Source organism: Cryptomeria japonica, chromosome 7, assembly GCF_030272615.1.
Source record: "Cryptomeria japonica chromosome 7, Sugi_1.0, whole genome shotgun sequence".
Classification (NCBI taxonomy): Eukaryota; Viridiplantae; Streptophyta; class Pinopsida; order Cupressales; family Cupressaceae; genus Cryptomeria; species Cryptomeria japonica.
In genome coordinates this window covers 392,716,247-392,733,516 of record NC_081411.1, presented here as the reverse complement: position 1 = coordinate 392,733,516, position 17,270 = coordinate 392,716,247, and the positions used below count along the sequence as shown (strand labels likewise).

At 35.8% G+C, this 17,270-nt stretch overlaps 1 protein-coding gene across 1 annotated transcript in view; it reads right to left on the bottom strand.

The window, feature by feature from the left end:
* Positions 1 to 17,270, bottom strand: part of LOC131041843 (DNA topoisomerase 3-beta) — a 231,907-nt gene that overhangs the window by 203,277 nt on the left and 11,360 nt on the right. The window contains exon 3 of the mRNA XM_057975066.2: positions 6,169 to 6,272. Within this exon, the coding sequence (XP_057831049.2) occupies positions 6,169 to 6,272 (104 nt within the window). The remainder of the gene's footprint in view (positions 1 to 6,168; positions 6,273 to 17,270) is intronic.

Here is a 17,270-nt window from a genome sequence, read left to right as displayed (position 1 = left end):
GTGGGCATACCCCTTGGTGGCCCCTTTTAAATAAGTCACTTTTGTTAGTTTTTAGTGATCAGATTAGCAGTATAGAACAGAAAACCAAACTAAAATAAAGCACACACATAACACGCTTATTCCCTGGGGAAACCTCCCTCTTGGAGGTGAAAACCCAGCTACAATATCTCAGATCTTTATTAAACAATAAACAATTGAATCTTTACAATGAGCTTCAACACTTGAAGCTATCAGCAAACTAAACACAGTAATATCTTCCAGCTAGGGCACACTGTAATAGTGAACTTAGCTGCAGATGTTGCTATCACAAAGTTGCTGATGATGTCCACAGCCTTCAATTACAGTTCACTGACCTTCAAGTGAAGACTGCTGTCAGAAAGGAAGTTTCGCTGCCCTTCAGATGGAGTTCGTTGACCTTCAAGGGTGTTCGCTATACTTCCAACGGTGTTCACTGTGCATCTACAGATGTTCGTTGTTGTATTGCAGAGATAGTTCAATATGAAGAGGGGATGAACAATGATAAGTACTTTGTACTTATAGGCGACTTGACCTTTAATTCTTCAAGTCGGCTAGCATAAATCAAATGTATTCGAGGTGGCACCAAACTGAATTAGGTCCACACGTTATACATTAATATAGGTCATGACCTATATGCAAGTCACAGCACGTTACATATGTATTTGGCATAAATCACCCAAATAGGACTCGATAAGAGAAATGGCGAATTGCTAAGGCCAAGGGCCAATTAGCAATTAAGAGAACTAGGTCAGCCCAAGCAAGGGATCCGACCTAGCTATAAATCAACAACTTTATTAAATTATTATAAAGTAACTTTATAATAAAGTACTTTATTGTATTTAATTAAAACATTAAAATTAATACTTTAATAATTTAGTTTTTATTCGGAAACCATCCACCTGACTACTTCAACTGAAAACTGATGATACACCTAGTCTCATGGTGATGTCTAAAAATAGCAAGCCAACTCCCAGTCTCCCAAAAAATAGGAACTCTCCTAAGAAATAGGAAACTGTCTATAGACATCTGAAATGGGAACCCTATTGATAGGCTAATCCTACTAAAAATACTAACCTAGGAAATGGGGACATTACATAGTAGATCTCCAATGCCTTCTCCACCAATAGCAGATTTATTGCATAGCAACACCCATATTTTCATCCCACACCTTTCTACTTCTCTCCTTTGTATTTGCTTTAACATCTACAATATCCCCATGCTCCAATCAAGTGAAAGAACCATTATCTTTGGCAATCTACAGCTGTGTCTCGCACTTAGCAAGCAAGTTTTGGACGCCTTTGCATGAAGTTTATTTGCTGCTATGCAGATCTGAGCGCAATTTTCAGCACAATAGTTGTCACCCAGCAAGATTTCAGTCAAATGCCTTTTCTCTACAATTTCCAATGCCTTAAACTTCAAATGCCTTCTTTTTATTGCAACAATTGGACCCCTTTCTAGATGACTCTACAAACATCACTAGTTTTAGTAGTCAAATTTTTCATCATCTTCTTCAAACAGCAGCATCTACTCCTCCATTGCACCAATTTCGATGACTTCTATATGCCAACTTGAGAACATGCCACCATTTGCAAATAAGTTATGCCTTGAGAAAATTTTATTGCACAGGCACAAGATTGTTTATGTTCTAATACCATAATGCATAAAACATAGAGCTGAGGCAATAAGCCAAACATAGGCAAAAATCGTATATCATCTCAGCAGACATAATGAACTGAAATATACAAGAGGAGATGTTGGTTATAGACCAACAACCAACCCACTATCAGTTTAACTAACTGACAGTTGTACTATAATACAAATAAGATAAATGCTAACAATTTATTGGGTTTTATTGTCTCCCAGACTCACACAACAAGTGAAGATTCAACAATAGGACTAACAAGTATTGTATCCATGGTAGGTTTTACTTTTTGACTTAGAACCAGCAACTTTTTTCTGTGATAAAATAAGAGGCTTCTCTTCTTCAAGGACTTTTTGTCTTTAATGACATTCTGACTTAGACCACTTAAAGAAAGAACATCAATGTTTACAACATCTTTCTTCTATGTGGAGGCATTGGGCGTCCGATCTTGTAATTGATTTTATAACGCTTACTACAACATCTTGTATCGGTTGCAAAACTGCATTAACAATGGCTTGTATTCACACCAGCATTCTGAAATTATCCCTACTTCTTGTAATTTGCTAACATTATTTTGTGAAAATAACATGTCATTTGTGTATGATGTGGACATGATTACAAAGACTACACACACATCCAAATAGGGTACCATCAATAATACTTAGAGACAATGCAATTCACAACACTTGATGACTTTTGCTATCAAATGGTCATCGTTCTAAAAAACCCATCAATACATGGAAGAAGCTCATCCTTTTGATACACCCATTGGTTTGCGAAAAAGACATCAAAGCACGTGATAACAAAGAGGTATGTAGCACTTAGGCAGCACGTGAAAAGGATTCGCCTTGTAAATGACACCTACTAGGAAAGAATTTGAAACTTCTTTCCATTAGAATTTATGTCTTAGAATAGTGACAAATGGATAATGGGTGGAAATCAGAATGTAAACAACAATGTCCTTATTTCTCCCTAGCGATTTATAGGTAGGAGTTGTGTAGGGTAGTTCAATCATGACATCTTGACCCGCAAATGTGAACTAGAGGTGCCTTGAATACCAAATGCTACAATTGTTTTCAACTTGGAAAATTTGTTTTGAATTATGAGTTTTGACTTTTTTTTAAATGATTTATTACTGGAAAAGTCTAAAAGTATTCCCCTTGGAATACTCTAAAGAATGTAAGCCACTAATGAAAATAGCACGTGGTTTTAATTCTATATCAAAATATCACCTTTAAAACTTATATTAAAAAATTTAAACTTCCCAAATTTGCAAACTTGAATATGGAAAACCACAAATCAGAACATCACTTTCATGAACCAAATAAACCCTTGCGAATTGTTCATGGACTAAACTGAGCATGCAAACAATGGACAGCAATATTTGAAGGGGTGTTGTGTTGGACAGAAAGGCTAAGACACACTGGTGGGTTGCAAATCTTGTTTGCAGTTGCAGGCGGGTTGAACGATGGACTTTGGGTGAGCAGATAAAATAAGGAATGCAATGATAGAGGTACATCTAAGTTAAAGACAGTTTTCTTGTGATCCACCACTTCAAAATCATGCCACATCCTGGGTTTTAAGAAGAAGCACTCTACCAAATGAAGCAGACAACTTTGAACAAGTTTTCATTTCCCACACACCAATGGCCTCATTAAATTTTTCTATTTTTCAACTCATTTAGTTTGTAATTCCACAAGTTTCAGGATTGAATCTCATAGATCAGCGAAATTCCAATTAATAGCAAAGGGCTCTCTAGGGAATAAAAGCTAGAAAGCAAAAAAGGCTTTGGAGGTCAAATTTCTGCTGAATGTGCAGTCTATAGACAACAAGATTCAAAAACTTGCTAAGGTGAACTTAAAACAATTCCTAGATCAGAATATTGCAGCCTTTTCAATCTCTGTCTCATGAGCTCACAAACAATGAAAAACCTCTAGAAATCCAGAGACTTGGATTGATATTAGAGAATTGTTTGGATGCCAAGGAGGCCACAAATGAAAGATACAAGCAAATACCTAGAAATGGTGTTTGCGGAAATCAGGGATGACAGGGCAGCGATTGGAGCAAGTCAATATACACAGAAACAAGAATTCTTTAATGAAGAGGAAATCTGAAATTTAAAACCTGCTGGACCTTAAACCTAAGCCAACTTTTGCTTGGCATGAATTGAAAATAGTAACTTGAACTTATATAGCTGGCAATATACTTTTCTCCATAGCAAAATTAAAAGTTGCACATCATAATCTTCACAGAATGCATGAACATAAAAAATGAATGTACTAAAAAAATTCACAACATAAACCTGCACTTCTTTATCATCCTTCTCCTTCAACCAATGCTCTTCTTCCTGCTCTAATACCAATCTCAGGCCAAGGAATGAAATGCCAGAAAAGATTGACAAATGAATGGGACTTGGACAACCAAAAAAATCAATGGAAGTTTCACTGTTCATCCATTCACCAAAATGAGATAAAATGTATATATTTATCAATATGAAAATGACTATTAAATTCATCTTCTAGATGACTGTTCAACTTCTAATGTGGCTAGGAAATACAAAAACATAAAATATTATCCTACTACTCCTAGGATTATGTACATTATTGTTACAAAAGCTTTAGAATAAATCTGTTGGGATAGCTAAGTTTAACCTACATTAGTGTTTTGTACCCATACAAAAAAAATTGTACTGAATCATTTTTGAGTCATATCCTTGCTTAATTTTATCAAATTTCCACAATCCATTAGTTAATCACTTATCAGCTTCTGGATTTGATTGTGTGTGCCTTTTTTGCATCACATATCCTTGCTATTAGTTGTTTTGCAAGTCACTGCCAAAATCCTATGTATGCCAATGACACTTTCTCGCTCTAATCAAAACAAAATCCTATGTATGCCAATGACACTTTCTCGCTCTAATCAAAACATAGTCAATAACAGATGATTTTCAATGTATCAAATAAGATGAAGAACAGAATTTGGACAAGGGATAAAAGGCGAAAAGATGCTTAATGCATGGAAATGGGCATCCCAATGCATCAGAGCACTCCAATACACACACTGTCCCAAAATCAACACTTCAGACTAAAAGTGGCCCTTCAATGGATTGGACTATGCTAGACCAAAGAGTGTCCCACATTAGTTAATAAGTGTCAAAATTGGTTTCTTTGACCCATTGAGCATGCCAATGCACTGAGTGACCTAGAATTGGTGAAATAAGTAGAGGATATAGCCATGTAGGATTCTAGAGTCTGTGTTCCACAAGAAAGATAAATTTTCTCTTCCAGCTTGAAAAGTTAACTCTATATATCCTTTTGAATCTGCTACATTGACATCAAACAAAATCAGGCCACTTATAAAGCAATTAAAGGAGCACATATGGCCCTTTGTAGATTTAATATTAAGTCGAGATGGAGTCAGCTTGTAGATGTTTAATGTTACAGAGATCGTCATGCAGACAAACTTGAACATCATATGTACTAAGTTCATCTTCTTCAAGTCTAATTCAATGCTAGCATTCCCTTATGGAGAAGTGGTGGTCATTCTGGTCAATACAAATGACAAGGAGTGACTGCACTTTAGGGAATATTTTTTACATTGATGGGAAAATTCACCACTTTCACAAGGATCCCACACATGAATAACTATATGATTTTGTTTAATTGGGTTTTAAAAAACTGCATTCTGTCAGAGCAATAACTCCACCGCATGCCACAGTTTTTACAGTCAACCACCTGTTTCAATGTCAATGGCTATTAAATGAGAATCTTGTAAGACCAAACAAAACCATCCAATCCAACACACATACAGAGTCACATTCATGATTTTATTTTTCTCTTCTTAATTCTCCTCCAATTTTTCCAAAATGGATCTATTCCTCAGGTAGACCTTTAGAAAGGCATATTTAGTTATTTACATTGTAGATGGCATCACCATCTCTTTGTGTCTGGAAAATGAACGTTGGTACTTAAGATGACTCTGCACAGTTTTCCTAGTTTGGAAAGGACAGCATCTGTGGATAGAAATTTCTTTTTTATTATTTGTAAGATTTCCTTGATGCCTACATTATGTGAATTTTAATGAACTCTCTCTTCTTCTTAAATTCTACACAAGTCCTTGTTATTCTGACATGCTGCCTTCGCGCAACTTTTGGATGTAATTTGGAAGATAGACGTCTGACATGAACAGCATATTTTCAAAACTCACAACGAACCAATGCAACATTTGTTTCAAACAAAGAGAGTGCTACAGTGTGTCCATCACTTATATGCTTCTCAGCTAGCTTAGACAGTTCCAAAAGGAATTAAGGGGAAGTGACAATAAATAATGACAGGAAAAAGAAGAGGAGAGAAACTCTAAACTTGAGTAAAAAGATCATTATAAGTGCCTTGCTTTCTCCTGTGCATTTAAGTTTTTAGCATCTCAATTCTCGACATTGTAGACTAATAAAAGAGTAAATTGAAGCATGGTTGTCAACTGGATTCAAAAACAAAAAGAGAGACAACAACCTTAGTACATGCCCAATGACAGATGTCACTTTATACCGAACCCGTATGCTCCTAAACATTCCATCAAATTCGTGCACATCAGTGTTTGATCGCCGTGTCAACATCTGTTTAATTAAACAGCCATGTCAATAACAAAAAACAAGTGGACCATACAAGCAATGCTTGAAGAAAATTCAATGTGATATAGAATATTTGTCAAAGGTGCAACCAATACCTGTTGACTTAGAAATCAATAACCATTGAAACTAGAGACTGACAAAAATTTGTACACTGTACCCTTACAATCATCAACAAATAATCTGTAGTGAACATCTACTTGACAAGAGAAAACAAAAGTATTCTTAAATATTTTGTAGTTGTCATTTGATGACCATCTTCCTCATAGTATTTATTTTGATAACATGATAAAGAATGGACGATTCTACTGGTTTAACTTTCATTTGATGACTTTCCAAAGGCGTTTACCCATCTTCATCATAGAAAGATGAGCTTAAAGCCACAAAAACAGACCCATGTTTATATTGATGGCCAACCATTTCTTTAAAAGATGGAAATAAGAATATATGGTTCAGTAAAGTCCAAATTGCCAAAAGAACAACTCTATAGAAATGTACAAAAATGATTTGAATGATTCCTTTGCATTTCTCACTGGGTCAAATGTAACAATGCAATAAGAATAGTTTTCACCTTTTAAAATTATATAGCAAGCAAAACAAAAAGTTTTGGCAAAATGTAAGACTGGAACACTTTCAATCTATTCTAAAATAAATAAGAAAATGCTAACAAAAAGCAAACACATAATGTGTGTGTTTCCTTGTGACAAAAAACAACTTATTTTACACAAAACTTGCTGAAGACTCCTTGCTTACAAATAATAAACTAGGAATGCCGGATGACCAACATACATATAAATGGCTCGGTTGCATTTTTTGAGCTATCTTAAATATTTTTAAGAGATTGGAATACAAAGGGACAAGTTAAGCAGCAGCTTCAGATTTATGTAAATTGCATAGTAAAAGGACTGGGATGATAAAAAGATATTGTATCGTATTGTATTCCTATATTGATATCAAAATGTGTAATGAAATCAGGCTGAAAATGCTAAGTGGTGTGCAACTTCCTTTTTGTGTGCAATGCACCAATAATCAAATAACTCATTTTCAAAAACCACCAAGCAATGTGTATGATAGCAATGGTGTGTAAGGCAGTGGTATTTGTTTTATATAAATGTTAAATTGTTTTCAAATCCTTCAAAATAATTTTCCGATTGTATGTGATGATGATGGCAACCCTTAACACCCCTTACACCAAATCAGTCTAGATGACCTTTCAAATACATCATTCACTAACATAATTTAATATGCTTTTGACTTCATTGTGCAATGTATTATTGGAGTTGCTCCTGCAGTTACTGCCATTTGCCAAATATACATGTCCCATAACAATTCATAGGTGGAAATGTCATACTTGCGATATATCTCGATATTCTTATTCTTATCTGTAATGTCCCCTTTTCTTCGAGTGATAATTAATTAATTAAATGTTTAATAGTCCTAAGTCCTACGGGATTATTTAAATTTAATTAATTAGCAGCTGGACATACTTTATTTTATAAAGTGACTTTATAATAATGTCAATGACAAATTATGAAGTAAAGTCACTTTTAAGGGGAAAAGCAAATTAAAAGAGAAATAAAATAAAGTATTACTCTCGAAAAGGAAAAGTATTATAAAAGGAGGAAAAAGTACAATGAGGATTCATTCTTGACTTGTTATTTTGAAAGAAACTTTTCCTTGAGAGCTTGAGAGCTTAGCTTGCAGGTTCAGTAAACCCTAGGACGGAAACCCTGGAGGTTTTGGTTGTTTGGACGAAAACCTAGATCAGCCCACTTGGTGAATTCATCTTAGATTTCACAGTTGCACTTCATTGTTCAGTTTGGAGAGATTTGTAGAGTTTCAGAGTTATATCTTCGCAGGTTGAAATATTGCCCAAAGGGTTTATTCTATGTCATTCTGGTATGTACAAACCTATTGATAGGTCTGATGTGTAATGGCAGATTTCTGAGTTGTATTTGGGCATGTTTGGCCTATCTATTTGATTGTAATTGCATGTTCAGAATTTCTGATTTGTAGAAGCAGACTGAATAATCTTGAATCAGATTTGTTCCATTTATATGTTTGCATTTAATTAGGGCAGAATTCAGGAAATTATTTTCAAAATTATAATGCATATCCTATTTGGGTTATTACAGTGGTATCAGAGCTGGTGATCTTGCCATCCTGTTAGGGTTTTAGAAGTGCATGTCAAATTTTGCAATTGCATGTGTGTCGGTTGTTATTGCATGGCAATTTGGTGAGTACCCAAATGATTGCATGTCAGTTTAGGAGCAGTTTATGAAGAGGTTTACCATTGCATGTTATTTCCAAGCAGTCCTGGTTAGTGGATTTAGGTTGCATATCAGAATTTATGATTGCATGTTGCTTCTAATCAGTTGCATTCCAGAATTTATGGTTGCATGTTGATTCTAATCAGTTGCATGATAGTTTGGAAACTACCCAGATCTTGCCTATCAGTTTGGTGAACTTGCATGTCAGTTAAGGCGACTACCCAGATTTTGCATGTCAGTTTAGCGACTACCCAGATTTTGCATGTCAGTTTAGCGACTACCCAGATAGTTGCATGTTGATTATGAGTGTTGCATGTTTGTGGGTTTTGTTACATGTCATTGGGAATGAGTAATGCAGCATAGTATCTTGTCAGCTTTTGGGTACAAATTCAGTGTGAAATCAATTGTTTCGGCCACATGTAACAAGTTTATAAAAGGTCACAACAAGATGGAAGATTGCCACCTACTTTCCTTCTGAAATCAGCGTCGCATACAGCAGGTGTAAAAAAGTTTACGACAATGGATAAATTATGTTATTATTGTTTGAAAAATTGCTTTTGGAGGAAGAAGCTAAGAAGATGGATAAGAGGCATAACAACAATGAACACATTGAGGTCACTAAAGATAAGCATATAGATCTAAGTTGACGGTTCGGATTCGGATTCGGATTCGGATTCTGGTTCGACATTCAGGTTCGCAAATTCGTTCATTTTTTTGGTGGGGGTGGGTTCGGGTTCGCTTTGGGTTCGTCCGTACAAAAACATATAGAAATAAAAAAATAAAAATGTATACATTTATGCAGCAGCAAATAAATAGAAAAATACACCACCATATATATTAATGTTTTGGACTTCTAGTCCAAATGGCAAATAACATAGCAAAATGCAAAAATACACCACCATATCAATGTTCGGTTGTAGGTGCTGGTATATTTCTCCATGGAAGTACCACCATTTATGAGCATCAACATTTGGTTTTACCTTTTTGACCTTTTTAGTGGTCTAATTTAGGGTTGGGGGGTCGAATAGACTAAATTAGGCAAAAAAAAACGTTAAAAAAGTTTTAAAAATTGGCATATGCAACCCAAATTCTTCCTGGATTCTGCAGCTGGCGCCCAAATTCACCCAAAAATCGCCTAAATTCCTCCCAGGTTCCTCTAAGCGAATTTACTAGGCTAAAAGTGAACCCTGGCAGAATTTGGAGCGAATTTTTAACGGACCAGTATTTGGAGCAAACCGAACCCAGACCCAGCAGATTTTGGGGCAACTTAGATATAGATCATTCCAATGCTGAGAATTCACTTCAAGAAGAAGCACATGAGATTTGTGGCAGCTATGGTAATGCTGCTAAAAGGGAGGAAGTTAATTCTGATTTGGTTATGCATAATAATAGCGGTACATTAATTTTTCATAAGCCGCTACTTGAGCATGCATCTACAAATGTGGATGTTGTGACTAATAAGGATGACAAAATAGTAGCCATGGGTACAAATTCAGATTTAAGCAAAACTTCTAGCACAGCATGATTTGAATGATCAATCTATGGTTGAGGAAGAATATGTGGAAGAGTGTGTGGAAAAGAACATTATTTCAGATTGGAAAGACCTAACCCATCACGAAGAACTCAAGGAATCCACCTATGTTTCAACATCACACCATCATGACTCTTGAGTGGGACATAACACTTCAAAAGAGGAATTTTGTGAAGAAGAGATCAAGGAAATAGCTGATTTTGAGAGGCATGACTTTGAATGCAAATCAGAAAAACAATTCTCTAAGGTAGCCACACCTGTTGGGCAACCTTCACATGAAGATGCAAATTTCAGTCATGAGATAGGTGCTACAACTTTTGGATCAATTAACAATGAGGTGCATAAGAAGGAGCTCGTAGATCTAAGCTACTTGCAAGGTATGACAGCCCTTAGTAATTTTGATGTTCCTTGTTTTGTACACATGATTACATTGGAGGAATACTTGTTAAGATCACATGAGGCATATTGTCTTAGAGAGTTGATTATAGAGACTGAGAGATTGCCTAACAAGAAGATCCTACAATTTGATAATGTTTGGTTTGTGATGAATACTCACCATGGAGTTGGTTGGAGGCAAAAAACGTAACAGCTAAGGAGGTGCAGGTATGGATCAGATTTATGATAGCTAAGGCAGCTAGGAGAACATGTGACTTCTTCCTGAGGGGGTCGAATGGTAACGGATCCCTTTTTGTTGGTGATAGTGGAAGCACTCCCAAGATGATTCTAGGTCTGATTTTTCGTTCCAGCAGTGTTGTTGCCTTTTGCACCAGCAATATGGAGAGGATATACATGTCTGATTTTGCACACATGACGGATACCTTTCAGATTTCCATGAGATCCATCAGTCCTAGAGTGATAATCTTTGATGGAGATTTGATAAGGGACATTTATCCCTTCATTTGCAGCTTATATGACGATGTTCATTCACCCCACTCTTGGTATAAGGGTGAATGGGACGGGCTGGTTTCTTTTGGACAGCGGTTTGTCACACAATGTTTTTCATGATTCGCATGCTTCCGTGGTGTCTAGAGAGAGTCTCTACAAGGATTTTTCAGTTTATATCAGAGTAGAGCAGCATAAACATGGTGGAGCAAGGCAGAAATTTGGTAAATTTGCTGATTACATGAAGAGGATCATTGTTCATTTGAGAGTTAGAGTCTTCAAGATTCTCTTCACATCTATGTTGCAGCATTGTATACTTCATGTGAGACCATGCAAAGGTCCTAGATTAATTTGGGATCCAGGTATTGGCTGGAACATTTGAGCTTAATGCAAATTTGATACATGTGATTGCTTGAGGACAAGCAATCTTGGGGTGGGAGGACTGTAATGTCCCCTTTTCTTCAAGTGATAATTAATTAATTAAATGTTAAATAGTCCTAAGTCCTATGGGATTATTCAAATTTAATTAATTAGCAGCTGGACATACTTTATTTTATAAAGTGACTTTATAATAATGTCAATGACAAATTATGAAGTAAAGTCACTTTTAAGGGGAAAAGCAAATTAAAAGAGAAATAAAATAACGTATTACTCTCGAAAAGGAAAAGTATTATAAAATGAGGAAAAAGTACAATGAGGATTCATTCTTGACTTGTTATTTTGAAAGAAACTTTTCCTTGAGAGCTTGAGAGCTTAGCTTGCAGGTTCAGTAAACCCTAGGACGGAAACCCTGGAGGTTTTGGTTGTTTGGACGAAAAACCTAGATCAGCCCACTTAGATGAATTCACAGTTGTGAATTCATCTCAGAATTCACAGTTGCGCTTCATTGTTCAGTTTGGAGACATTCATAGAGTTTCAGAGTTATATCTTCGCAGGTTGAAATATTGTCAGAAGGGTTTTAAGCATCATTCTATGTCATTCTGGTATGTACAAACCTATTGATAGGTCTGATGTGTAATGGCAGATTTCTGAGTTGTATTTGGGCATGTTTGGCCTATCTATTTGATTGTAATTGCATGTTCAGAATTTCTGATTTCTAGCAGCAGACTAAATAATCTTGAATCGGATTTGTTCCATATATATGTTTGCATTTAATTAGGGCAGAATTCAGGAAATTATTTTCAGAATTATAGTGCATATCCTATTCGGGTTATTACATTATCTTTCTGCTTATGATATTAAAATTCAGGTGGTTTTCAGATCTCATTCAAGTTTCCCTCTTTTCATCAATAAGTATGGTCATATTGACAACTGAAGGCATAAGGACTCAGACATTTCTGCAGTTACTGAATGAGTTCTTATAATTGAAGTACAATCATTTCTTTAAAAGTTCTGAATATTGCCTGCATAATAGATCATATGATTCAAGGTGTTAAAATTTATAATGGTTGTATTCAAAATAAAAGAATCAAATTGAACTTTGATTCTAAATCCATCTTCCTTCTGGACATGTTAAAGTTTATTATTTAGCATTTAGGCCACCTTCATTTGATGTTATATTTGTATTTTAATGACATTCATTGTTAATTCATTAGTGTTGATATGGGTGTATGGTTAACATCATATGATCCAATGGCAACATTATGAGAGGAGATTTAAGGTTAAAAGAGGCACAGTTGTATTTTCAACCATGTCTTCAGCATTTCTATCAATCCAGTAGTGACAGCAGTCCATTTTTCCAGACAAGAGCAACCATTCCAATCTTTGCAAAGCATCACAATTTCCATTGCAATCTGCAAAGAAAAGATGGTCGCAAGTTTTGTGCAGCCCTTTGCCGTCCACGGTTCTCTGTTATGCATGACTCTGCTGCATGTGACTTTCCGCTGGGCATGACTCTGCTGCAACCGTCTTTCTGATTGCTGCTCATGGAATTTACATTAACACAGGAATCTAAGATTCCCTGCATTTTCAAAGGCATTGTCACCACAAAACAAGTATTCCAGTGTTAGCCAAGGAAATTTCTGGGATCCAAACTCTAGGCCACAAACTGTGGGGGCTGTTGTCACTGTTTCACAAACAGCTACAGGAAAAGGATGATTTCACAAACAAGCTCACACAAAGATTTGATAAGGAACCTGCGATGCAGTTTAGAGAGCTTCCACAATTGAGACAACATGGTACCATTGATGCCTACACAACAAAGTTTCATAAGACTCTACATCATGGTTCCTAACATAATAGAGAGAAGACTCATAGTCCTTTCAGTGAAAGGCTGGTGGAGCCAATTGGAGGATGGATAAAATACTATGCCCTACCTACTCTCCAAGAAGCAATAAGGAAGGCAAGGAGTATAGAGCTTGCTACTCCAAAAAGTAAATTTTCATCCAAGGCCTTCCATCAGAAGAAGGAAAACAAGCATGATAAGAAGCAGTCAAATCAGTCTAAGGATCTCTCTTCAAAAAAGATGGATGAAGACCTCCAAAAAGAGTTGAGGAAGAATCTTTGTTTTTTTATTTAAGAAACCATAGACCCCACACCATTAATTGTTTTGAGAAAGGGAAAAATCAACAATTGGAGGTGCATTCAATTCTAAGTCACAAGGTTCGAATTCGACAGCCATGAAATTCGGATGAAATTCGACAAGGGAAAAATTCGAAAAAAAATTCGGATAAAATTCGCCTTCTATAATTTTGTTTATTTTTAAATATATGTATACTTCTAATAAATTATCGGAATAGTGACCCTTGTTGGAGAAAATCCGAGGGCGACCCAGCAGTTGCAGACACCCATGACCCAATTGATACAAAGCATATACAAAGAATACCCACGACCAGTTGAGTTGTGTTTAGAGGCGGATAGCAGTGCTTTATCGAGGAAATTCGATTAAATTCGATTTTTTTTATAGAAGTTTGAAATTCGATTAAATTCGAACCTCATCCATGAAAATCGCCATATCCTGTGACTTAGATTCAATTGATAATTCTGAATCAGAAAATTCAGACCAACGAGCTGATATGGAGAAACTAAGGAAAAAGAGTCTGAAAAAGAAAAGTAAAGTGGTGGTACCCTTGCTAGGCTCTCAAGTCTACAAAAGAATGATTCTATCAAGGGTCATGATTTGGAAAGGGCTACAAATTGATGCTCTTATTGATACAAGTGCTACACACAACTTCATTGATGAATAAAGTGTAGCACGGAGAGGTCTCAAGATTGAAAATTTTGGAGGCTTTAGAGTCATAGTTGCTAATAGATTCACTATGTCTTGTTCAAGGAGGATTCCCCAATTAAATCTATAGTTGGGCAACTACTAAGGTAATGATGATTTCAATATGGTAAATATTGGAGATACTAATGTTGTTCTTGGTATGCAATGGCTTCATTCTTTAGGTGAGATGACCTTGAATTTAAAATCCGTGAAGCTAAATTTCAAGATGATGGAAGAAAGATTGTGTTAAGAGGAATGTCCAAAGGAGGATCTTGTGTTGTCATATGCCAAAGAATGCAAAGAATATACCATCATGGGCAAGGAACAAAGTCAAAGAAAGACGATAATTGGCAAGAACAAGAGGATGTAAATATTTTCCAAATTTTTGATAATCCCTTTTTGACATGGATGAAGAGTTAGTATTTCATAATCCGCTTTTTGTATGCATGTTGATAGTTTTGGGGAAGAACAATTTTCCCATAATGTTTCACTTCCTCTGGGGAATCATAATGAATTGATTCATCAAAGGATGATGGTAGACTTTGTGAAATTGCCACAAGATGAGGAGTACAATTATAATTTTGATATTAGTTGTTGAGAGAGTATTAGTCCTAGTGTTGAAACTTCAAGCATCACCAAACACTTCTAGATGGGGTCCACTTGAAAATTAGAGTAGCGCAGCATCAGCATGGTGGAGCTACTTATTTTTAAGTATGTTAAAGACCATCATCAAAGATAATTGGAGATTAATGATAATGGGAGGAATGCACCATGGGAAGTTAAGGATCAAATTTCAGAATTTATGCTGCTGTTTACATTTCAAACAGCCATCACATGATTCCATTTGTATGCTTCCAAGTGGAATAAAGAGAAATTTTAAGTGAAAATTGGAATTTTGCTCGATTGGTGACTCTGGCAAAAGTAGTATTTTCAGCTCATAGAATGATCCAATTTCTCATTTTTGCTGAGTATTTTCAGTTTTGCAGTAGTTATTCCACTTCCAAGATTCTGATTTTGAGAAAATCAGATTGTAAGTTGCTGATTTAAAACTTTAACAGCTAAATATTCATGCACTTTCAAACCATACAATCATTTAAAAAGGTTAGTTAATGGTTTCAGATTGTGTTACCAGGTATGCACAGGCAAGCCCCGGTCCAAATACTTTTGGTTTGAGTACCGGTTCGATCCCGGTACACTCTCGGTTGCCCAGGCAATACCCTAGGCGTACTTGCACACACCCAAGCATACCCGCACTTGGGATGCCCAAAAAGCCCTTTTTTAAAAACAAAACAACAAACACAAATTTTTAACTGCACCCACTCCCAAAAGCATGCATTTGCCCTAAAATGTCCCTATTCAGTGTTTGTGAGTCATTCAACAAACACAAAGCACCAAGAACATTTTTTCCTCCAAGCTGCCATTGTTGGGTTTTGAAGGTTGCTTCATTTTTGTTTGAAGGTGAAGGCTACGAAGGAGTAAGACGTACACCATAAGCTTAAGAATTGTTGTACAAGAAAGATTTAGCCATCAAAGGTGAGTAAATTTTTCATATCTTTCAAGTTTTCAATAATTGTTTCAAGTTTTTTTAGTTTTCTTTTAATAAGTTTTGAATTTTTTTTTTAACTTTTTATGCATAATAAGGGGGTTATTATGCCATTTTTTTTTAAACTGTAGTGTTGTTAATTTCTAATGTTCTACATTTTAGGTTCATACAGAATGGTTGTAAGTTCAAGTTTGATTGCCCAAAATGAAGAGAGTTCTTTTAAATTTGATGCAGTGTCACCTCTTTGGCAACATTTAACAATGATTCAACAAATACCTCATGGTGGGAGTTTCCCTTGGTGGTGTAACCATTGTGGAAAAGAGTATAAGAGCTCATATTTTCAAGTGAAAGCTCAAATATGCACCATTCCTTTACAAGGAATAAAAGTTTGTCCGGGGCCAAATAAAAAAGGGTTACAAAAAAACAAATATTGGCTTATGTTAAAGAACAAGAGAATGTTGAATGAGCAAGTAATAGATCAAAGGCTCTTGCACATCCTCTTGCCAAGAAAATCTTGTAGAAACCTTTTAGTCGCTTCACACAAAGAACAAGCCCCCATCCTTTCATGCCAATGCCACCATCTTTAGAAAAAGAGAATGTTTCATTTTCACAAAAAAGAGGCTCATTGAACAAGGCTGTCAAAAAATTAAGTGAAAGAGGTTGCAGATCAAAGAATTACTCATTGCATTTATGGCGATAAGCTTTCTTTCAACATTGTTAAATCACCTTATTGGCGGGAAATGGTGAATACCCTTTGCAATACACCTCCTGATTATGTTAGTCTTGGGTAAGAAAAGGTGTGAACCACCTTACAGGTGAAGGAGAAAGCTTCAGTAGAGACATCACTAAGAGTTATCAAGGATAGATGGCTCAAAACAAGTGTGCTCATCATTTCTAATGGATTGAAAGATTGCAAGAATAGACCATGGACCAATGTTATGGCGGTGTCCCCTAAAGGGGCAATGTTTTGAAGGCAATGGATTGTGAGGGGCAAGTAAAAGATGCAAGTTTCGTAGAATCCGTTGATATGATTGGACCTAAAAATATCTGCCAAATTATGATAGACAACACTACAAATTGTAGGGCAATTGGGTCTATAGTGGAGGGCCTGGAGGCTACGTGATCAAATTTTTTGGACACCATGTGCAGTCCACTCACTCAATTTGATATTACAAAAGATCAGCACACGTATTGAATGGGTTAAACAAGTCTACACAGAGGTTGAAGAGATTCAAACGTTTGTGACTAATTATCATATGCCATAAGCCATAGTTAGGACCTTATCCAAGTTGGAGTTGTTGAAGATAATTTCAATTTTATTTTTTATATGTTTTTTTAATTTTTTATTTTTATTTTTTATTGTTGATATGTGACGTTTAATTTTTTATACCATGTTAGGTTGTTGAAACACAATTTACATCTCACACAATTGTCTTAAGATGACTTGTGAAGGTGCGAGAGACGTTGAGTTCTATGGTCATCAACAACTTGTGGAGTGTATGGAGAGAATCAAGCACAGAAAGAGCCCAAAAGGTAAAAGCATTGACCCTAAATG